Below are 17,249 nucleotides of genomic sequence, written 5' to 3' on the forward strand. Positions count from 1 at the left end.
ATAGCTCTGATGTGTGGGATTAGTGGAAGGTTTAAGCCCCGGTTTTTTGCGTTTTATAACATCGGCGTGCGTACATCAAAACCCTACCCAGTGTCCCATATGCTTGGCTTTTCGGTGCCGTTAGGCTGTGGTTAGTTTGAGGGTAAAGAGGGATTAGATTGTCATAAACGATGTTAATTCTGCAACTCTGCTCTATAAGCTCCACAGATGCGAGATTAAGGCGAGTGAGTGTCTTGTGACGGTGACAATGACTAATGAAACAATTCCAATTTTGTAGTATGTGGCTGTATCCTTTTATTCTTTTTAATGTTTACCTTAAAAGTTTCTCATTTTGGACAGCATACTTCGTAGGGATTTCTAATAAATCAAACTTACGCCAACCAATCGAAGGTCTACTTTTAGGTTAAACATTTTTAAAAAAGCTTACAATATTTTGTTTTTAAAGAACAATGCATTAGACACTGGGTAAGCTATCCTCAAAACACTAAACTCAATGAAGTACTCGTTGCAGCGGAGCGTCCGCATACCCACCGCTAGTACTCGTGGGCCGATATCATCAGAAACAGCTTCGCCACGTTGGTGCCATGCATTTGCCCATTCTGGAACACCGTAATACTAAAGTCGAGCTCGATATCCTGCGGACCTTCGATGCTTTTCCGTAAGTTGACCTGCGCTTCGTTCGTTTTCTTGTCCAGACTGTTCCGTTCCGCGAGAAGAGAACCCGAGATGAGTATCGTGAAAAAAAACCGACACAAAAAAATTGCCCCTCAAAACACAAATGGTGTTAGTGTTTAGCACCTTACCTGAAGTAATGGATATCCACCGGTCGAACGTGCGGAGCGGCATCGACCGAAACGAGCTTCAGATCGAAATCAATCATATCGTACTGGGCCGGACCGGTCAGCGTGAACAAACCGCGACCTTCGGGTGGCACCGGAATGTTGGACACAATCGTCAAGAAGTTGTACGAGTACGAGTGGGGTGTGCGGAGACACTCGAGATCGGTCGTTTGGCAGAAGCGAATGGTACGCTCGCAGCGACTGGCGTAATCATTTTGTGCAACCGGCAAGGATGGCAGGAAGTGATGGAAAGGAAGCGTTGTAAAAAAAAAACACAGGGGAAGTAACGGAAAGGAAGAGAAACTAGATTAGCTACCGTTGACCAGTGCTCCCCTCCCCGCAGGTAGAAGGATCATCGTAACGCGACGAGGAGCGGATGTGAATGCAAATGGTTGCACATCCGTCACCTGGTTCACGCGGACTTACTTGCGCCGGTCGACATCGTGCCGGTAGCCGTAGGGACATTCGATACGCGTGCAGCGATAGCTTCCGCCGATGTTGGTGCACACTTCGTGGCGACCGTTGCACACCTGCTCTGTCCGGCACTCGTCAATGTCTGCGCGATGGTGTGGAGTAAATTCGTCCAAGAGAGGGAGAAAAAGTAGAATGTAATGTAGAATGGTAATGGAACGGAGTTTAAGGCTTTCAATTAAAGGCCAATTTATGATACTGTGCCTTCGTTGGCGATCTAATTTGTTAGCATTAAAACGGGATAGAAGAATCGACGACGAAATTACAAAAAAGACTTATCCAATGAAGTGCAGAAGAATAAGTAGTAATGTACGTGCTTTTGGCGAAATATTGGGGAGAACTTTAACATGAAAAAGCAATTAAACTTTTACTGATTTAAGGATCTTTGCACAAACAAATCAACCTATCAGGACAAGTTATACTTTGGCATTCAAAATCTTGTAGATTAGATCATGTCCTATCTGAACTTTAATTTATTGCCACCGTTACAGTGGCAATATTAACGCAAGACCCTATAGACAAAGGGTATGCAATGTGGTTTGTTATTGTTTAACAATCCGCTAACAAACTGCTTTGAGTTGTAAACATATAAAGCTGGCTTGTTAGTGGCTTCTTAAACAATAACAAACCACATTGCATACCCTTTTGTCAATAGGGATATTAGAACTATTCCTTATTTAAATCAACAGTAGAAGACATCATTAATGTCCAACTAATCATGCTAGGTAATCGCTCCCCAAAAAGCCTTGTGCTTCATTCCTCGATCCTCGCTAATGAAAAACGTTAAATCTAAACGTGAAAACCCACCGATACAGCTTCTGCCATCCGCACCCAACTTATAGCCCTTCGGACACCGGCAGGCGTACGATCCGGGTGTGTTCTCGCAGTAACCGACGCACAGGTTGGTCGATTTGTACTCCTCGCACTCGTCCAGATCATCGCACGTACGGTTGTTGTAGCTTAGCCGGTAGCCCGGATTGCAACCGCACCGGTACGACCCCCAATAGTTGAGGCACCGCTGATGGCACAACCCCGGTATCTCCGTACACTCGTCCACATCCGTGCAGATGATGTCACTGGAGCCCTGCTTCTTGAAACCCTCCTTACACTCGCACCGGAACGAACCGATCGTGTTGATGCAGTGCGAGTTGTGATGGCAAACCTTGGTCCCATGCATCGAACACTCGTCCACATCCTCGCAGCGCTGATTCTGTCCGATGATGTGCCCCGGTGGACACTGGCAGATATAGCCACCCTGTTTGTTCTTGCACGTCTGATCCGGTCCACACTGAGCCACACCTTCCGCACACTCGTCAATGTCTACGAAGAAGTTCAACAGTTGAGGATGAGTTGAAAGGACTGGGATCGGGTGTAACTCCCTGGACCATACCTAAACACTCGGTGGCAGCGTCATTGGCCCGGAAACCGACGGGACAGGTCAGCAGATCCTTGCAGCGGTACGATCCGTTCGTGTTGATGCACTGTTGGTGCCGCTGGCATCTTCGGTCGTCGAGACATTCGTTAATGTCTGCAGGATTGAGGTTTGTAAAATGGGAACAGATTAAATCGCAAAACAACCAAAAGAAACAACCACTTCTCCAACAACTCAAAAAACGAAATCAATACACGGAAGGAAGGTGTTACGGATTTATCGCTAGAAAGATGCCGAAGATCATCAATCCAAAGTGTTCCAGGGTAAGCATTTAGATTGGAAATTAAATGAATTAGAATAAAACGAGTTACCCTTCTTCTGGTTTCTATAACATTCACAAAAGAAAATGTAAAAGTTTCGCTTCTAATAACGAACCGCACTTACCAACACAAGCTCCCAAGCTGTTCCGCTCGAACCCAATGCCACACGGCGGCAGCTGAGGGTTGTAGGATGAGTAGCGTGATGTTGAATACGGATCACTGCCGTGACCGTAGCGATACGGACGCGCTGTTGTCGTGCTGGTCGTGGTAGAGGTGCTGGTCGACGTCGGTGAATAACGGGACCGTTGGCGACACCGGAAAGAACCCTTGGTGTTGTAGCACTCGAACGGTGGCCGACAGTTATGGCGTCCCAGAGAACACTCATCGTCATCTGACAGGGCAGTAAGAGAGCGACATACAGTTGCTTGTAATCGAAAAACGAACCAGCAGGCCAGCTGGCATTCAGGCAAGTCAGTGCTGAACTTACCGTCACAGTTGCCCGTTTCCGCATTGAGGGTGTATCCGGTGCCACAACTTTGCAGCCGAATGCAGGTGTAGGAACCGATCGTATTGTCACAGCGTTGCGTTTCGAGGCACTCGTGCGCATTCACCTGGCACTCGTTGATGTCTGGAAGGGATTGGGCAAGGACAGAACGACACGATAAGAATCTTCAATGAAAAGAGCTTTTCATTTCTCGTACTTCATTACTTATTTTCTTCTTTTCAATTAATATAAAAGCAACGAGTAGATGCCAGTTGTTGTTTCATTGCAGGCAGTTTCTTGTACACTAAAGTTGCACCGATAACTCAAGTGTTGAGGAACAATGAATCTTTCAAAACGAAATTGAAGTTGGAAAAATCCTACATACTGTGTTTATTACAAATAACAAAATCACGGCTTTTTTTGTATTAAAGACGACCCTAAAGCATGGGAAGCAACTATTCGGCTAAATACTGAGCCTCAAGGAGATATGAAGGAAGACCACATCAAAGATTTATGAGAACCCTGCCCCGCTCCCACCACCCACTAAATCGATTCCCCGTTTCAGCCTAGCTCAATATCATACATCACGCTTTCTTGATTTTTGCACTCTCCTTCTCTCTTCTACGCCTCCGTTACTTCAAACGAATTCAGTCTGCAAAGGGGGGTACGAGCACCGTAAAGTACGGGCATCACCTTTCCCTCCGCGTACCCTGGACCGGAAACTCCTGCCAAACCATACAATTAAGCCCGACGGCCCGATGATGCTTACCGACACACGCGTTCGTCACCGAATCCAGGATGAATCCAATTTTACAGTCACACCTGAACCCACCGATTTCGTTCGTGCAGACCTGATTGCTATCGCAGGCGTTCCTATCGGCAGCACACTCATCAATATCTGTAAAAATAAGAAATGGGATTAGAAGACTTTCCGTCGTAGCCCACCCTTCCCCAAGTCAAGACTCTATGGAGACGCAGAAGCATCCGTACAACTAACTGTGACTCGTGAGATTGGTCGAGAAGTTAATCTTATATGTAATCCCACGACAGGAACTAACGACAGGAAAGGAGGAGAATAGAAATGAGCTCCACAGAGAGACACTGCGGGAGTGTCGGTTGATGGGGACAGATAGTCGATCGCCATCGTTCCACCGGTCTCTTACCCACACACTGTTCATTATGACGCCGGAATCCTGGAGAGCACTGTTCAACCTTCTTTCTCGGTGGAGCACTGGAATGGGACGAATGGAGAGGAATGTGTCAATGTTGGTGAAAGGGTGGCCAGATTCTTATCCCCAAATCGGATCGCCACACGAACTCGACTGAGACCGCTTAGAATCCCCGGAATGTCACGTACATTGGATAATTCGTCACTGGAGCAATGCACTCGTACGATCCACGGATGTTTACGCACCGGTACCCCTCATCACAGGCGCCATCTTCCTCACACTCGTTGATGTCTGTGTCAGGGAAGGGACAGAAGGCAGCATTAAACGAATGGAATAAAAAACGAGTGGAACAGAAATGGAAACGAATCGATTAATCTCGGTTTAGGTTGGAACAAACTGAGCTAAGTTAAGGGGGGGCTTCGGTAATTTCTGGCCAAAATAATGCTTATTTTTGACGATTTTTTGTGGCGTAACCATTCAATTTTATTTTTTCAAGTGAATTGCACATTAAACTACAACTTTTTCATGAATATTTAGTAATATTTTGGGGAGATTTATTCAAAACTTCCTCCATGGCATCAAATTTCTGAAGGTACGTCTGCGAAAAGGTACCATTTTCCGGTGCCCATCGTAGCTACGTGATGGGTCATCAGAAAAATACAAATCGATACTCGTTTGAAAGATTATAAATTTATCCAGGTAGCTCCGTCGAGTTTTTGTTGAATTTCCTTTTTTTAGATTTTTGGCAGATTTTTGAAATAGAAAAAGAAATGCTTTTTGCAATTTTGTATAAAAAAAAACGAGTTTTACATAATTGATTAAAAAAAAGTATCAAAAATTTTCATAAAATCTCGGCAGAACTACCTGGCAAAGAGTGTACAGATTATGTGTTAAATTTTTTAAATCAATCGGTGTAGTAATTTTTACGGTACGATGGGCCGACTTGGAGCGACGTTGAAAAGGTTGATTTTGGGGAAACGCTCTTCAAACTAGCGAGCTGCATTGAGTTTGCATGAGGCGCGATTGTTAAAAAAATATTTTATCTTTGCCAGTTTTGCTTCGATTGATCCAAAACTTATACACAATATTCTTGAAAGAATTACCATTCAGGAAAAAATGTCAAAAATATGTGTCACAAAAAAAATACGAAAGCCCCCCCTTAACTATAAAGAGTGGCCATTTTGCTAGTGGCATACAAAGCGGTTTGTACTATAAAAAGCAGTAGCTGTTAACTCTTCAGAGTTCTGTTGGATAAGATAAGCAAAGCTGAGAATCGCCAACATTGTAAGCAGATTGTAAGATGAAGCATATGATAAGGCCGAGTATAATTAATTTAAATTCTAATATCACCATTCATCTCTAGAGAGATGCTACGCATATTTTCAATTAACATTGCCATATGATCTGATCATTATTATGCCAAAAAGTGCCAAGAAAACTCGTGCCGTACACGCTTGGCGCAGTAAGATGATTATATCGAGGAAAAGTGAATTAACCAATAGCAGCGTAGTGAGGTGGAGGTAATGAGGAAGAAAGGAAGCAGAAAAGCCAAACCTTCGCATACGCTCAGGCTCGCGTTGTAGCTGTAGCCGGGCTGACACTTGGTAACCGCCTTGGGCAGGCAGGTGTAGTTGCCCCGTCCATTGAGACAGTGTTCCCGCTCCCGGTCGCACACATCAAGCAGCTCGAGGCATTCGTTTATATCTTCGCGGTGATACGCAGTCGCGGCATTAGTGACAACAGCATTAGCGTAGCAGCACCGAGGCGAGCAATAAAGCATCAAAGCAGCAAAGAAAACAAGCATTAAGCAACGAGAGTGATGAGCGGTGCGGTGGGTTGCGGTGCGCCTTACCTTCACATTTGCCATTCTTCGGCTGATAACCGGCATCGCAGTCGATATCCGGGGCCAGCACATCGATGCACTGGAAGCTACCGCGCGTATTCCGACAAACCTGGCTCTGTGCGTCGCACGTGGCCTCCCCCGTTTCGCACTCGTTCACGTCCTCGCACTGACCCGTGCGCATATTCCGCCGGTAACCCTTGGTGCAACTAAAGAAAAGGACGGGGAGGGGGAGTGTTGAATGGCATGATGTTGTTTGTGGTTCGCCGCGCAAAGTGTCAGTGTGCTTGTGAACACTAGAAACAACTTTAATGGTGACACGCGCCATGATTACGATGCCCGCTGTGGTCAGAAGACGAAGTTAATGAGGCAACTCAAGCTGTCAAGATGGCAAGCTGGCTCCACTGTCGCTGGCGCTGTCGTTGTAGCTTGCAGATTGAAGATCCGGAACGAACTGCTAGCGGTGTTGTGACTATAATTACGTGCAAGTCTGACGCATCTACGCCAAGTATTTGCCGTCACTAATGACTACTCTCGCAGCTGCGTCCAGCGTTCTTCACGTCTACACAACATCCTTTAAACAAAACCACACTGTTTGCACCTACCTATTGGGAGGCTCCAGTGCTTCATTGTCCTCGTCGGAGATGGGCAAACAGGACTTCCGGTCGTCCTGCAGCTCGTACCCCGGATGGCACTTACACGCGTACGAACCACCTTCGAGGTTTTCGCACACCTGCGAACAAATGGTTGGAAACTGTTCGCATAGCCCACCTAGCGTGGCGCAACCGAAGAGAGAGAAAAAAGCGTTGCCGACAAAACCGAAAAGAAAAACAAAAGAAAGAAAAAAAACCCATAAACTCGCTCGCTGTGCGGTGAGGAACGGGGAGTCGCCTGCCCGAGTGTCCGAGATTACTCACGCTCATCATGACCACCGAGGAGTATGACTTCACCTTCGCTTTTGATGTCGTTGCAGCATCCATCGTAGATCTCGTCCCAGGGGCTACCGAAGGCGAACGGTTCCACCGAACACTTATTGCCACTCGAGCCCACCACCAGCCCAATCTTGCACGCTTCACAGCAATCCTGGGAGCAGCAATCCGAGAGTGTTTAAATTTGATTAGCTCCGATTTATGGTTTATTTGCGACGATTTAACGAGCCCGACCCGGCGCCCGACCTACCGTGTAAAACTCGGACCCCGAATGGTCACCCTTTAGCGAGCAGCTAAGGCCCTGCTTGGCCGCTATCTGACCGGCCGTACACTGGTAGATTTTGTGCTGCTTCGAGCAGCAGATCTCGATGGTCGACAGGCAGAGACCGTGCAGACCGGCCGGTACCAGCTCGAGCGATTTGTTGTAGCTCGAGCATAATCGGTTCTGGATGCCCCACTCTTCGCCCTCCTGGCAGCACAGCGACAGGATCTGCTCGATGGCGATGGCTGGGTGGAAAGGGGCGAGGCTCGTAACCATTAATTAATTGCACCATGTAATCGATCGCATTAGATCCGATCGGACGGGATGTGGGGTTAGATTATGGAATTATAGGTTTAACTAATGGTTGACTGATGACGCATTGGATTGTGGAAGAGGAATGCCAAGAGGTCTCCCAGCATGAACGAAATGATGCCTTCCAAGAATCAATTTCAACCGGATACATCAGAAATCTATCAAAAATCGAACTAGAACAGCTTCTTTACGCTTTTCGCAATGGCCTCACATCAACCGGGGATTGGATGGACGTTGCAGCAGCCATTACAGACGAACTTCGAGCACCTGAACCCGTGTCGCTGCTAGGCTCGGTCTCGAGGATTGTAATAAAATATTCCCAGTTTCAATTACAGCCCTCCCTTCCTTCCTTCGTTAGTTTACGTTGGTGATCGAAAAATAAATGGAAAACCATAAAGGTAGTTTCGAGAGAAGAGAGTCTCCATTCCGATGGCCATAGAATGGCGCGGTGGCACCATGGGGTGGCTCGTATTACTACATTCTTCAAATATCCTTGCAACGGTGCTGTGCCATTGCCATTTTGTGTGTTGTGCACACATAAATAGTGGCCCGACAGAACCGAATGATGCCGAATTTTATGTATCTATTACCAATGGCTCTCTAGCTTTTGGGGCTGGTGCTGCTGCTGGATGCCTCCGTTTCTGTTATCCCTTTGTGGAATCGTACAATACCGTGCTATGCCTTCGACATTGCGATTCCTGTGGCATGGTGTAAGGTAGCATGGTTCCTGATACGGCTTTTTAAGATCATGGAATCGAATAAACAGTTTAATTAAATGTCCAAATTGCAGCCGATACGGTGTTTATTGTTTGCAAATGGATACAGTGGTTCGAAAAGACACAGATAAAATTATGCTTGAGCATGCTGTTTTATACAAGAATACATACAGTATATTGCATTGAAAATTTTTTTTTTTCAATTTAATAAATTACACACCAACGCAGTATTTTAAATTAATATTGTCTATTCAATAGCTTTAATATTTGTAGAACTTTAATGAAGTGGAAGCGAAGGGTTTAACTTTTATTCAACTTTCAAATCATTTCGAATCAGAAATTCATCGAACCAAAAATCAATTATGGTCTACTTAAAAAAAAAAGTTAAATGCTATCCCTCAGATATTAAAAATCATCAACCATTCCACACATTGTCAACCATTGGCAGTTATCACCGTGACCGAACTAATAAGCAACACCACGCTGGTGGTTTAATGGCTTTACCTTCCACCGTGCACCGCCACACGCAACTTTTTAAAACGCATAATCATAATAAATTAACAATAATTGAATGCCCTTTCCCCTTGTCTGCAACAAAGTTTTAACCATTTCGCTCGTTTTATCCTCCTTACGATCGAATGATTTTTCCCCGCAAAAAAAAAACGGCAAAATCGTAGTGTGTATCAAGCTTTAAAAATAAAACAGGCCGGGTTCCCGACCCGATTCTGGGTTCTTCGATGTATCGGAGCTCCATTTTCCCTTTTTTTCGATACGTTCGATGATGCGGTTTATGGTTGGGCCAATGTTCGAGATGGACAAAGTTTTACTAGCTTTCGTGGCCCACGGCTTGGCGGGACAGCGATCATATTATAGAATCCTTTTAATTGATTTTTTCTTTATCATCCCTTCAGCATCACGATCTCTCGCTTCAAAGAGGTAAATGAAATGCTGTACAATTTAAAGTTTTAATTAATAGTAAATGTAGCATTCATAAATAACTACATCATTCAGCAGGTACTACGAATCAGAAACCCGCTCACTAAATGAAAGTTATCGCTTGAAAGGTAATTTAAAAAACCAGCACCAGCATGACTTACTAATCGCAATTTCCCGGTGGAACATTTTGCCAAAAAGTGACTCCTGCTGTGGCTTGTACTTGTGGCACTCCTGCTCACGCCCTGCTGAACACAGCTCAGAGCAGCTGTGCCCTAGCACAGGCATAGCGTAAAAGCGTATCAAACATGGTGGAACAAATAACGAAAATCATTCATTTCTCCATTCTCCCGCCTCGTCCCTTTACAGCGGCAACATCAGCATCAGCCACCATCAGCAGCAGCAGCAGCAGCAGCAGCAATCAGTACAAATTAATTGCTCGCAGCAGGACGTCATGTTTTCATTTTTGTGGCATTTGATGGATCTTCTATGCGGCTGCCCCGTGCCGTTGCGCACATTCCCGATTACGTGCCAAAAAACCTCCTTCCGCCTTCACCTCCGGTCCGGTCTGGGAATCGCTAATAATTCGCGAACAGCAAAAAAACAACCCCTCTGTTCGGTCACCCGCAATCCCGCCCCAGTTGTCCTTCAATTTCAATGTCCCCCCCCGCCATGTGCTGGCGGTAAATAAATTGTGATAAATTTTTATTATTTTATAAATTGAATCAATTATTTATAACATTTCGACAACCGCGTACGTGCTGCCGCCGCGGCCATCGTCTGTGGCCCTAAATACCGTTGTCCTCTCGTCGTCGCGTCGTCTAGCACGTGGTCCTGCGCCCAACACACACGTCATTTGTCATCCATCCACCGGCGCGCAGAGACCGTGCTTCCGGTTTCCTGTTTCCAACACATCCTGCTGCATGAGCATGCATGCAGGTGAGTGGTGGTGGTGGTGGTGGTGATGGTGGTGATGCTAGCTGTGAGGCTACGAGCACGTCGAGACACTTTTGCCAAGGGTTTGCAGCACAACCCGCGGTACCGACGTTCGCGGAAGTGTTACAAATTTATTCATAACTACACCGGCGGCCACAACCACGTTACCATCGAGGCGACGACCGAAAACAGGGGCCCAGCGCTGAGGTATACGCCCGAGATTGCGCCCACAACACGGCGCCACGTGGTTCTGGTGGCCAAAAATTAAATTAACCCATCTGTCGTGTGGAGTATAGGGCGCTGGTTGGGCTTGGTGATGACTTCCGCCGTACACACGGCACCCTCTACTCTAAGCACTTGCCACCGGAAGAACCGGATGTATGGTTTATAGTTAATAAAGAGTTTTTAAGCTGCATCGTACAGCACAGCTGTTCAGCGCTTCGGTGCAGTCACAGCAATTGCCAGAGGGTGCCCGACGGCACAGAGATTCGTTTAAGATTCTGCGCCCTACTGTGTAAGTTACTCCACCACCTGGCCGGAGGTACGGTGCTGCTGATATTAATTATTAAATCCCTTTCCATAAATAATATGTTTCGGGCTCACCCAGGGTGGTGTGCTGGTTTTCTGTGTTTCAATTACCGATTTCTAAGTCAATAAACGTAACCGGTACCGGTGAATGATTTCGTTCCCGTTCCTGCCGAACGCTGCTACCTGAGCAGGAATCCAAGGAGGACGACCGCCATGCGCCATTCATACCACGTACGGTGGCCAGCGTTGACCCAGGTGAGGTACAGCTGTGGTCCGTTATCGAAATGTGGCACGTAACACCATGCATCCATAACGCCAGTACGGACGGGGCCTGAACCAATGTGTCTGGACTTGGAGCGAAACACTTACACACTCTCGCCCATTTAACAGGTAAATTATTATTTAAACAGTCCAGTGCTGCTTCAAGTTTAATCCAACCGAATAGTGTCTACAAGATCCCGGTGCGCCTAGCATTTAGTCTAGACCTATCTAGTGTGCCCTGCCCTGCAGCAGCCAGCTCCATGACGTCACTGGCAGCGTTTGCACAACACTTGCTCTGACTCTCGGTATTACAGTATTCGTTCGTTCCAGGGGCGGACGGGCCAACACTGCACACGATCCGGAACACACATTAAAAACACAAAACCAATTAACAATTGTCAACATTCTACATGCAGCAACAGCAGCAGCAGCAGCAGGAGCAGGAGCAGTGGCACCACTTGGCCAGTTAAGCCCCGCAAGCCAAGCTCCTGGAATGCCTGGACCGTATGTTGGACGAGCGCAGCAGAAGCACGGAAGCCGGTACGGAATGGAACGGTTTCCATTCTTCTTGGCCCCCATACCCCGCTCGTTGGCGCCACGAAACGCTGGATAAACTAATTGCCAATGCCAACCAACGGGCCACGGCAGGCGGGCAGCATCCAAGTGGGCAAACACCGACCGACACTCGCACCGTAGTTGATAAACACTATCCGAGGGAGAGAGAGAGAGAGAGCGCGCGCGGGCACAAGTGAGGGAAGCTGTATGTGAGCCCTACGGATGACTAGCGGGACCGAAGAACAAGATAAAGTTAATGGAAAGCTAATCCCTTTGAGCTGCAAGACAAGTGCAACAGCGAGCCGGAGCCGGAAAAATGCACCCACTGCGGCGTACGGAGAGAGAAAGTGTGATAAGATAGAGACGTTCTACAAAATTTCTACATTCCCCCGTGATCGCGGACGTGGAACGGACGGGGAGCGAGGTGTTCGCGAGGTGTTCGCGAGATGGCGATGAAGCTTGACACTCTACGCCGGTTTACGCCATCTTGTCCTTCATCCAGAGACCGAATGCTGACATTGGAGGGGTGCGAAGCTTGGTGGGGTTGCTAGGAGGTACAATCTGCGGTGCCACGCTTCATGCAGCTTCACTTCGTTGGGGCGGAATGCTTTATTAGAAAGCCATTATAGAGGATGAACCATGATTGCCTTTTTGGGTTTTCCGTACCAAAGTCTTTTGTTTGAGTGAAGAGTGATACTTGAAGATGTCCCTTTCTGAAGACGCAATCATAGTTTTTAGCATCACAGCATTGCTTCTGGCATTACTGATCGTGTAATAACTTGAAAAATAATGTTGGGAAAAATAATAACCTAGTTTTTTTATAGATAATTGTGGTTTAACAAGTTCCCCAAATGGGTGCTTTGTATTTATTTGTTTAGGTATTAACTCTTCTAACCAAGATTGACTTATATGTTTCCTTTGGTTTAGAACAAGACTGCGTGCCATTCAATTCTTTTATGACCAAATTATCTAATTAAATTTTCACCAGACCAGCAGAACCTGTAAAGAAACGGTCGAGTTCATCGCACAATATGTAGACGCTCAGTTGAGCCTACGCGCTGATAAAAATTTAAGCTCAAAATCATTAGAGGTTCTACTCTAAAAGATATAAAAGACAAAGAAGTCCTGTTCTTTCCTTAGATCGAACCAACTACCTGTGTAGTTTTCGGAATTGAAAAAAATTTGAAGTTTGAATTTGAAGTTAAAATTGAAGTTATGTTCATTTTTAAAAAAAGAAAAAAAAAATAAGATTACCAAAATATTTAAGAGTTCGGTTCTGTTGATGCATTGAAGATGAATTTTGTTATCAAACGCGTTTTAGATTGGATTATGTTACAGCTCTTTTTAAAAAACATGAGGAATTTGACGAATCATTCGCTCAAGAATTCATCTGTTAGAATTTTGTCTGATTTGATTATTCTACGATTGATTTATCAAAAAATAATCAACATTCCTTTTATATACAAGTGTTAATTTCCTCTCTATCACAAAAAAGCATAACAAACGCAAAAGCTTTGTTTGGTTACGGAAAATAAACTCTCCGTATAAAAAAATAATATGATTGTCTTTAACATTGAGGTTTAAAATGAACATTGGTATTTTACACAAATATCGTTGCAGAGATGGATAAATAAAGGTGCAGCTACAGAAACCGTGTTTGTCGTTGCGTGTTTGCAGCAACTATTTCTAATCATAATAACTTACTTTCTCCACCGCTACTCCCGACCAGCGCCAATGTTGCCAGCAGCAGTAGCAACATCAGCCGCGCTCGCTCAGCCATATCGAAACAGGTCGTTCTCGATCAAACACAACGCGCACACACACTCCGTTCAACACCCGTTTAACCCCTTCTTCGGAGCAATTTGTTTGCTTTTGTCACCACTGCTTCCAAAACTCGCCACACGCCAATCTGCCAAATGACTCGTTCGTGCGTGCGTGCCTTATCACTGGACCATTACGCCACTCGCTCCTTCGCAGCGCACGTGGAACACACAACGCGATGGATGGATAAAAAGCCAATCTGAAAGAATCAGAGTTAGATCACAGAGCGTCTGGAAAGTGGAAAAATCAAAATCTGAAAAAAAATCTCTCTCTCCCACAACCATCACCACCACCACGAAACTGTCACGACTGATGTGGATCAGGCAGCTCAATGTGGCGTCGCGCCAGTTCCCATCGTTTTTCGTCTTGTTCGCTTTGAAAGCTACCACTTTGGCCATCGACCACGAACAGCCGACACACTCGCTTGGTTCGTATATCTCCTAATCAATTTAACACACCCTGGAAACCCAGGATGTGACACCCTGGAGAGAGCTAACACTCGCGTTGATTTGAAGTGAATTTGATGAATTGAATTTGTGGCTTTTTGAAAAACAGAAAGTTCTTAAATGGACGAGTGATCGCCACCGGTTGCCTCAACGGACGACCCGGACTACACTGGCACTGACCGACTGGTCCGACTGGTCATCGGAGTCCTGTGGTACTCCTTAAACTTCACTCAAGAAGGGGGCCAACATCGCGTGCCAATTTCACCAGAACGGAGCAGTGAGGTTGTTATGGAATGAAACCCGTAATAAGAGGAATTATGAGACGTCAGACCGAGTCCACTTGGTGCACACGGCACACGTTACGTGCAAGTTCTTTAAAAATTCTTCACCATCCAGGTATGCCGGTCAAGGTTGACCAACAGCACAGGTCCGCGTGCACTTTTTACTTGTTTCAACCAATCCCGCCCCGTGCCACAGTACTGCACACAACCACCCTTGGCCTCAAACGGAACACCATCAGGATCGGGCCAGGTTGCATGCTTGCGATTGTAGGTCAAAGAAGATGGGCGCACCTTGCCGTAGCAAGCACTCTGCTACTGGACTCTGGCTCTGGCCACACTTCGTCCGGACGGCATGGAGCTAATAGATTTATCGCTTCCTAAAAGCTTCCTGCCCTGGTCACTTGGAGTTCCCTGTTTTCTCGTCTCGCCTTTTTCTTGTGTGTTCCTTCGGTACGGCACTTCGACTTGGTACAAACTTTTTGACATCGATCCCTCCCTCTCAAGAGTTACATCAAAGTGTCGCACAGGCACACCAACTCGACGCTCTAGGGACAGAATCTCTGTCACTTGCACTAACCCAGGATATGGTGGCCCCAGTATAAAGGTCAATAATTGGCTTACACAGTCCACCAGAACACCAACCCTTCACACAAACTGTACACAAATGCTTTCGGAAACCTGTAGAGAAGTGCTCTGCGACACAACCGCGGAATATGGAGAACGCAAGAGATCCGGCGATCCGGAGGCACCACCCGGCATGCAGCACGATCGAGACGATACTGCAGTCTGAGCCCGCGGTAAACTCGTGGGTCAAATATATAGAAGAGATGTTTGCATTATGATAATGGGCCCCTGCGGGTTGATCAACGCATACACATACGGTCGGGTTCGGACGAACGATATGTTAACACCGTAGCGGTTGGTTGGCTGGCTGGCTGGCTGGCTGGCTGGCTGGCTGGGCTAACTGCTCATACATTCGCTTAGCAGCAGCAGCAACACCCAGAACACCGACACTGTCGTAGCCCTTTTCCAGTCGCCGTGAATTTAAACAAACCGTTGAGGTCATAATCGTAGCGAGATGCGTCTTCGCAGATGAATATCCCATGAGCATGCGGATGGATGGACTCTCCTACCGGTATCACGCGAAGACGCGCTAGCTCCCGGTTTGATTGTCTAATTCTGCTCCGGTTGCATTTAAAGATGGCCAAGCGGCCGCTAGCAACCGGGAGGGTTACTGTTTTGTTAAACAAATAGCTTGATCCATTGTGAGCTTTAGGAGCCGGAGAGCCGGCAGAGAGCCGGCCATAGACTCAATCGGTAGCTCGTTGCGATTGGTCAGGCCGGTCGGATTGGGTCTGAATTCCAAAAATGGTGGATAGAATCTGATTAAGTTGGTCCAACTGTTTATGTTAGCAAGCTGAACCATTCAATCAGACCAGATTCTGTATTGATATCACGAAGCGACATCGAAGTTGATTCAAATATGTCGAAACGTTCAGTGGAGCAAATCAGACAGAACGTTTTAATAGAAACTCGAGAATTCTCGAGACCAAGGACAAACAAAGAAAAGCATCGGACAAGAAGTAACAAACAACACTCGACCCTACGGCTTGTGCTTGTCCCCGTTCTTGGTACAACATTTGGCCCAAAACCCCCTTCCAGCGCACCCTCAGCAAATGGCCTGGCAATGAATGTTTAATTGGCCTAGAGCAAGTACCGATGGGTCCTCCCTTGATGCACCCGAAACCATCTCAACATATTCCAAGCCCAGCCAAGTCTCTGGGCTCTCGCTCCAGAACCGAAAAAAGAAGCAACAAAAAAAAAACGGGCAGGTGTGCGCAGGACACTCGCTCGCTGACAACCGGAAAAGGGGTGACGGGGTAAAGATTTGCCAAAGCGAAAGGTCTCGAACGACGCCTTCGTTGGCACCGGGCCATAAACTGCCGTCGACGACGGGCAGATGATCAAATATTTATTTGTTGTGAAAGGCCAGCGAAGGAGAGGACGGACCACGGCGAAGAGACGGAGATCGGAGTCAACGGCAGTGCGATGCGTGCCCATGGATAACGAACAACCGCACGACACGTTACCGAGGCGGGGTGCCCATCAGGCCACCGAAATTACCACTGTCGAACAGCACGAGTATCGTGGTCATTCTCGGGGGTCCAGAATTAATTTCACTGCGTGTCGCGCTCGTTTAGGTCGACACCAAGCATCTGACCGTTGCTTTACGCGGTTCGTCTCGAGACGGGACACACAGGACACGGGAGGGAGCCAGAAAAGGAGAGTCCTTCGGCAAAACAGTCAAGAACACAAACTGCTTATCAAAAATTCAACAACCTCACGCGCACCTCAGGGCCGAGGCTGAGGTGTGGTGGAACGAAACGAGGTGCTGGTTAAATGGTTTGCAGAAGTATCAACAGTTACGGGCATTGAGCTCCTCCGAACGGCACCAAAGTACCGCAAAAGGACTGTAAAGATGTCTGCTCGGTATGACCACTGCCACCACTGGTACACCAGGTGATCGGTGGAGGTCCGTTTACTGGCGCAGCGCTTGCGGGCTCGACGAAGTCGGCGCGTGACCAACGGTTCTGGTGCAGACGCTTCCGATGGCCGCCAAAATCAACAGGTTTTTCCGATGAGCACACATCTCTGCAGACACCCGGTCCCGGCCCATGGCCCTGAACCTTGACGACGACGACGACGACGACGACTTTGCGGTTGCTCTGCGTGGAATGATTGGATTGTGTACATCCGGTGTTGATGCGCCAGTT

General features: G+C 46.9%; 1 protein-coding gene across 6 annotated transcripts; it reads right to left on the reverse strand.

Annotated features, from left to right (window-relative positions):
• Nucleotides 1–269: 269 nt before the first annotated feature.
• LOC126574109 (fibulin-1) lies at nt 270–15,255 on the reverse strand. 6 transcript variants are annotated; one of them, XM_050234091.1, is made up of 17 exons: nt 15,154–15,255; nt 13,632–13,947; nt 7,675–7,931; nt 7,413–7,578; nt 7,101–7,266; nt 6,508–6,704; nt 6,210–6,359; nt 4,844–4,946; nt 4,650–4,717; nt 4,256–4,384; nt 3,490–3,630; nt 3,127–3,393; nt 2,701–2,838; nt 2,118–2,630; nt 1,266–1,395; nt 804–1,040; nt 270–696 (listed from the first exon to the last, which is right to left on the reverse strand). In XM_050234091.1, the coding sequence occupies exons 2-17, from the start codon at nt 13,705–13,707 to the stop codon at nt 534–536; spliced, it is 2,901 nt and encodes a 966-aa protein (XP_050090048.1). In that variant the 5' UTR covers nt 13,708–13,947; nt 15,154–15,255; the 3' UTR covers nt 270–533. The 6 variants fall into 6 exon arrangements, with proteins under 6 accessions (XP_050090048.1, XP_050090047.1, XP_050090050.1 ...); XM_050234090.1 differs by having other exon boundaries at nt 15,097–15,250; XM_050234093.1 differs by having other exon boundaries at nt 13,632–13,978; nt 15,154–15,249.
• Nucleotides 15,256–17,249: the final 1,994 nt, after the last annotated feature.

The sequence above is a fragment of the Anopheles aquasalis genome, chromosome 3 (genome assembly GCF_943734665.1).
Source record: "Anopheles aquasalis chromosome 3, idAnoAquaMG_Q_19, whole genome shotgun sequence".
NCBI classification, from domain to species: domain Eukaryota; kingdom Metazoa; phylum Arthropoda; class Insecta; order Diptera; family Culicidae; genus Anopheles; species Anopheles aquasalis.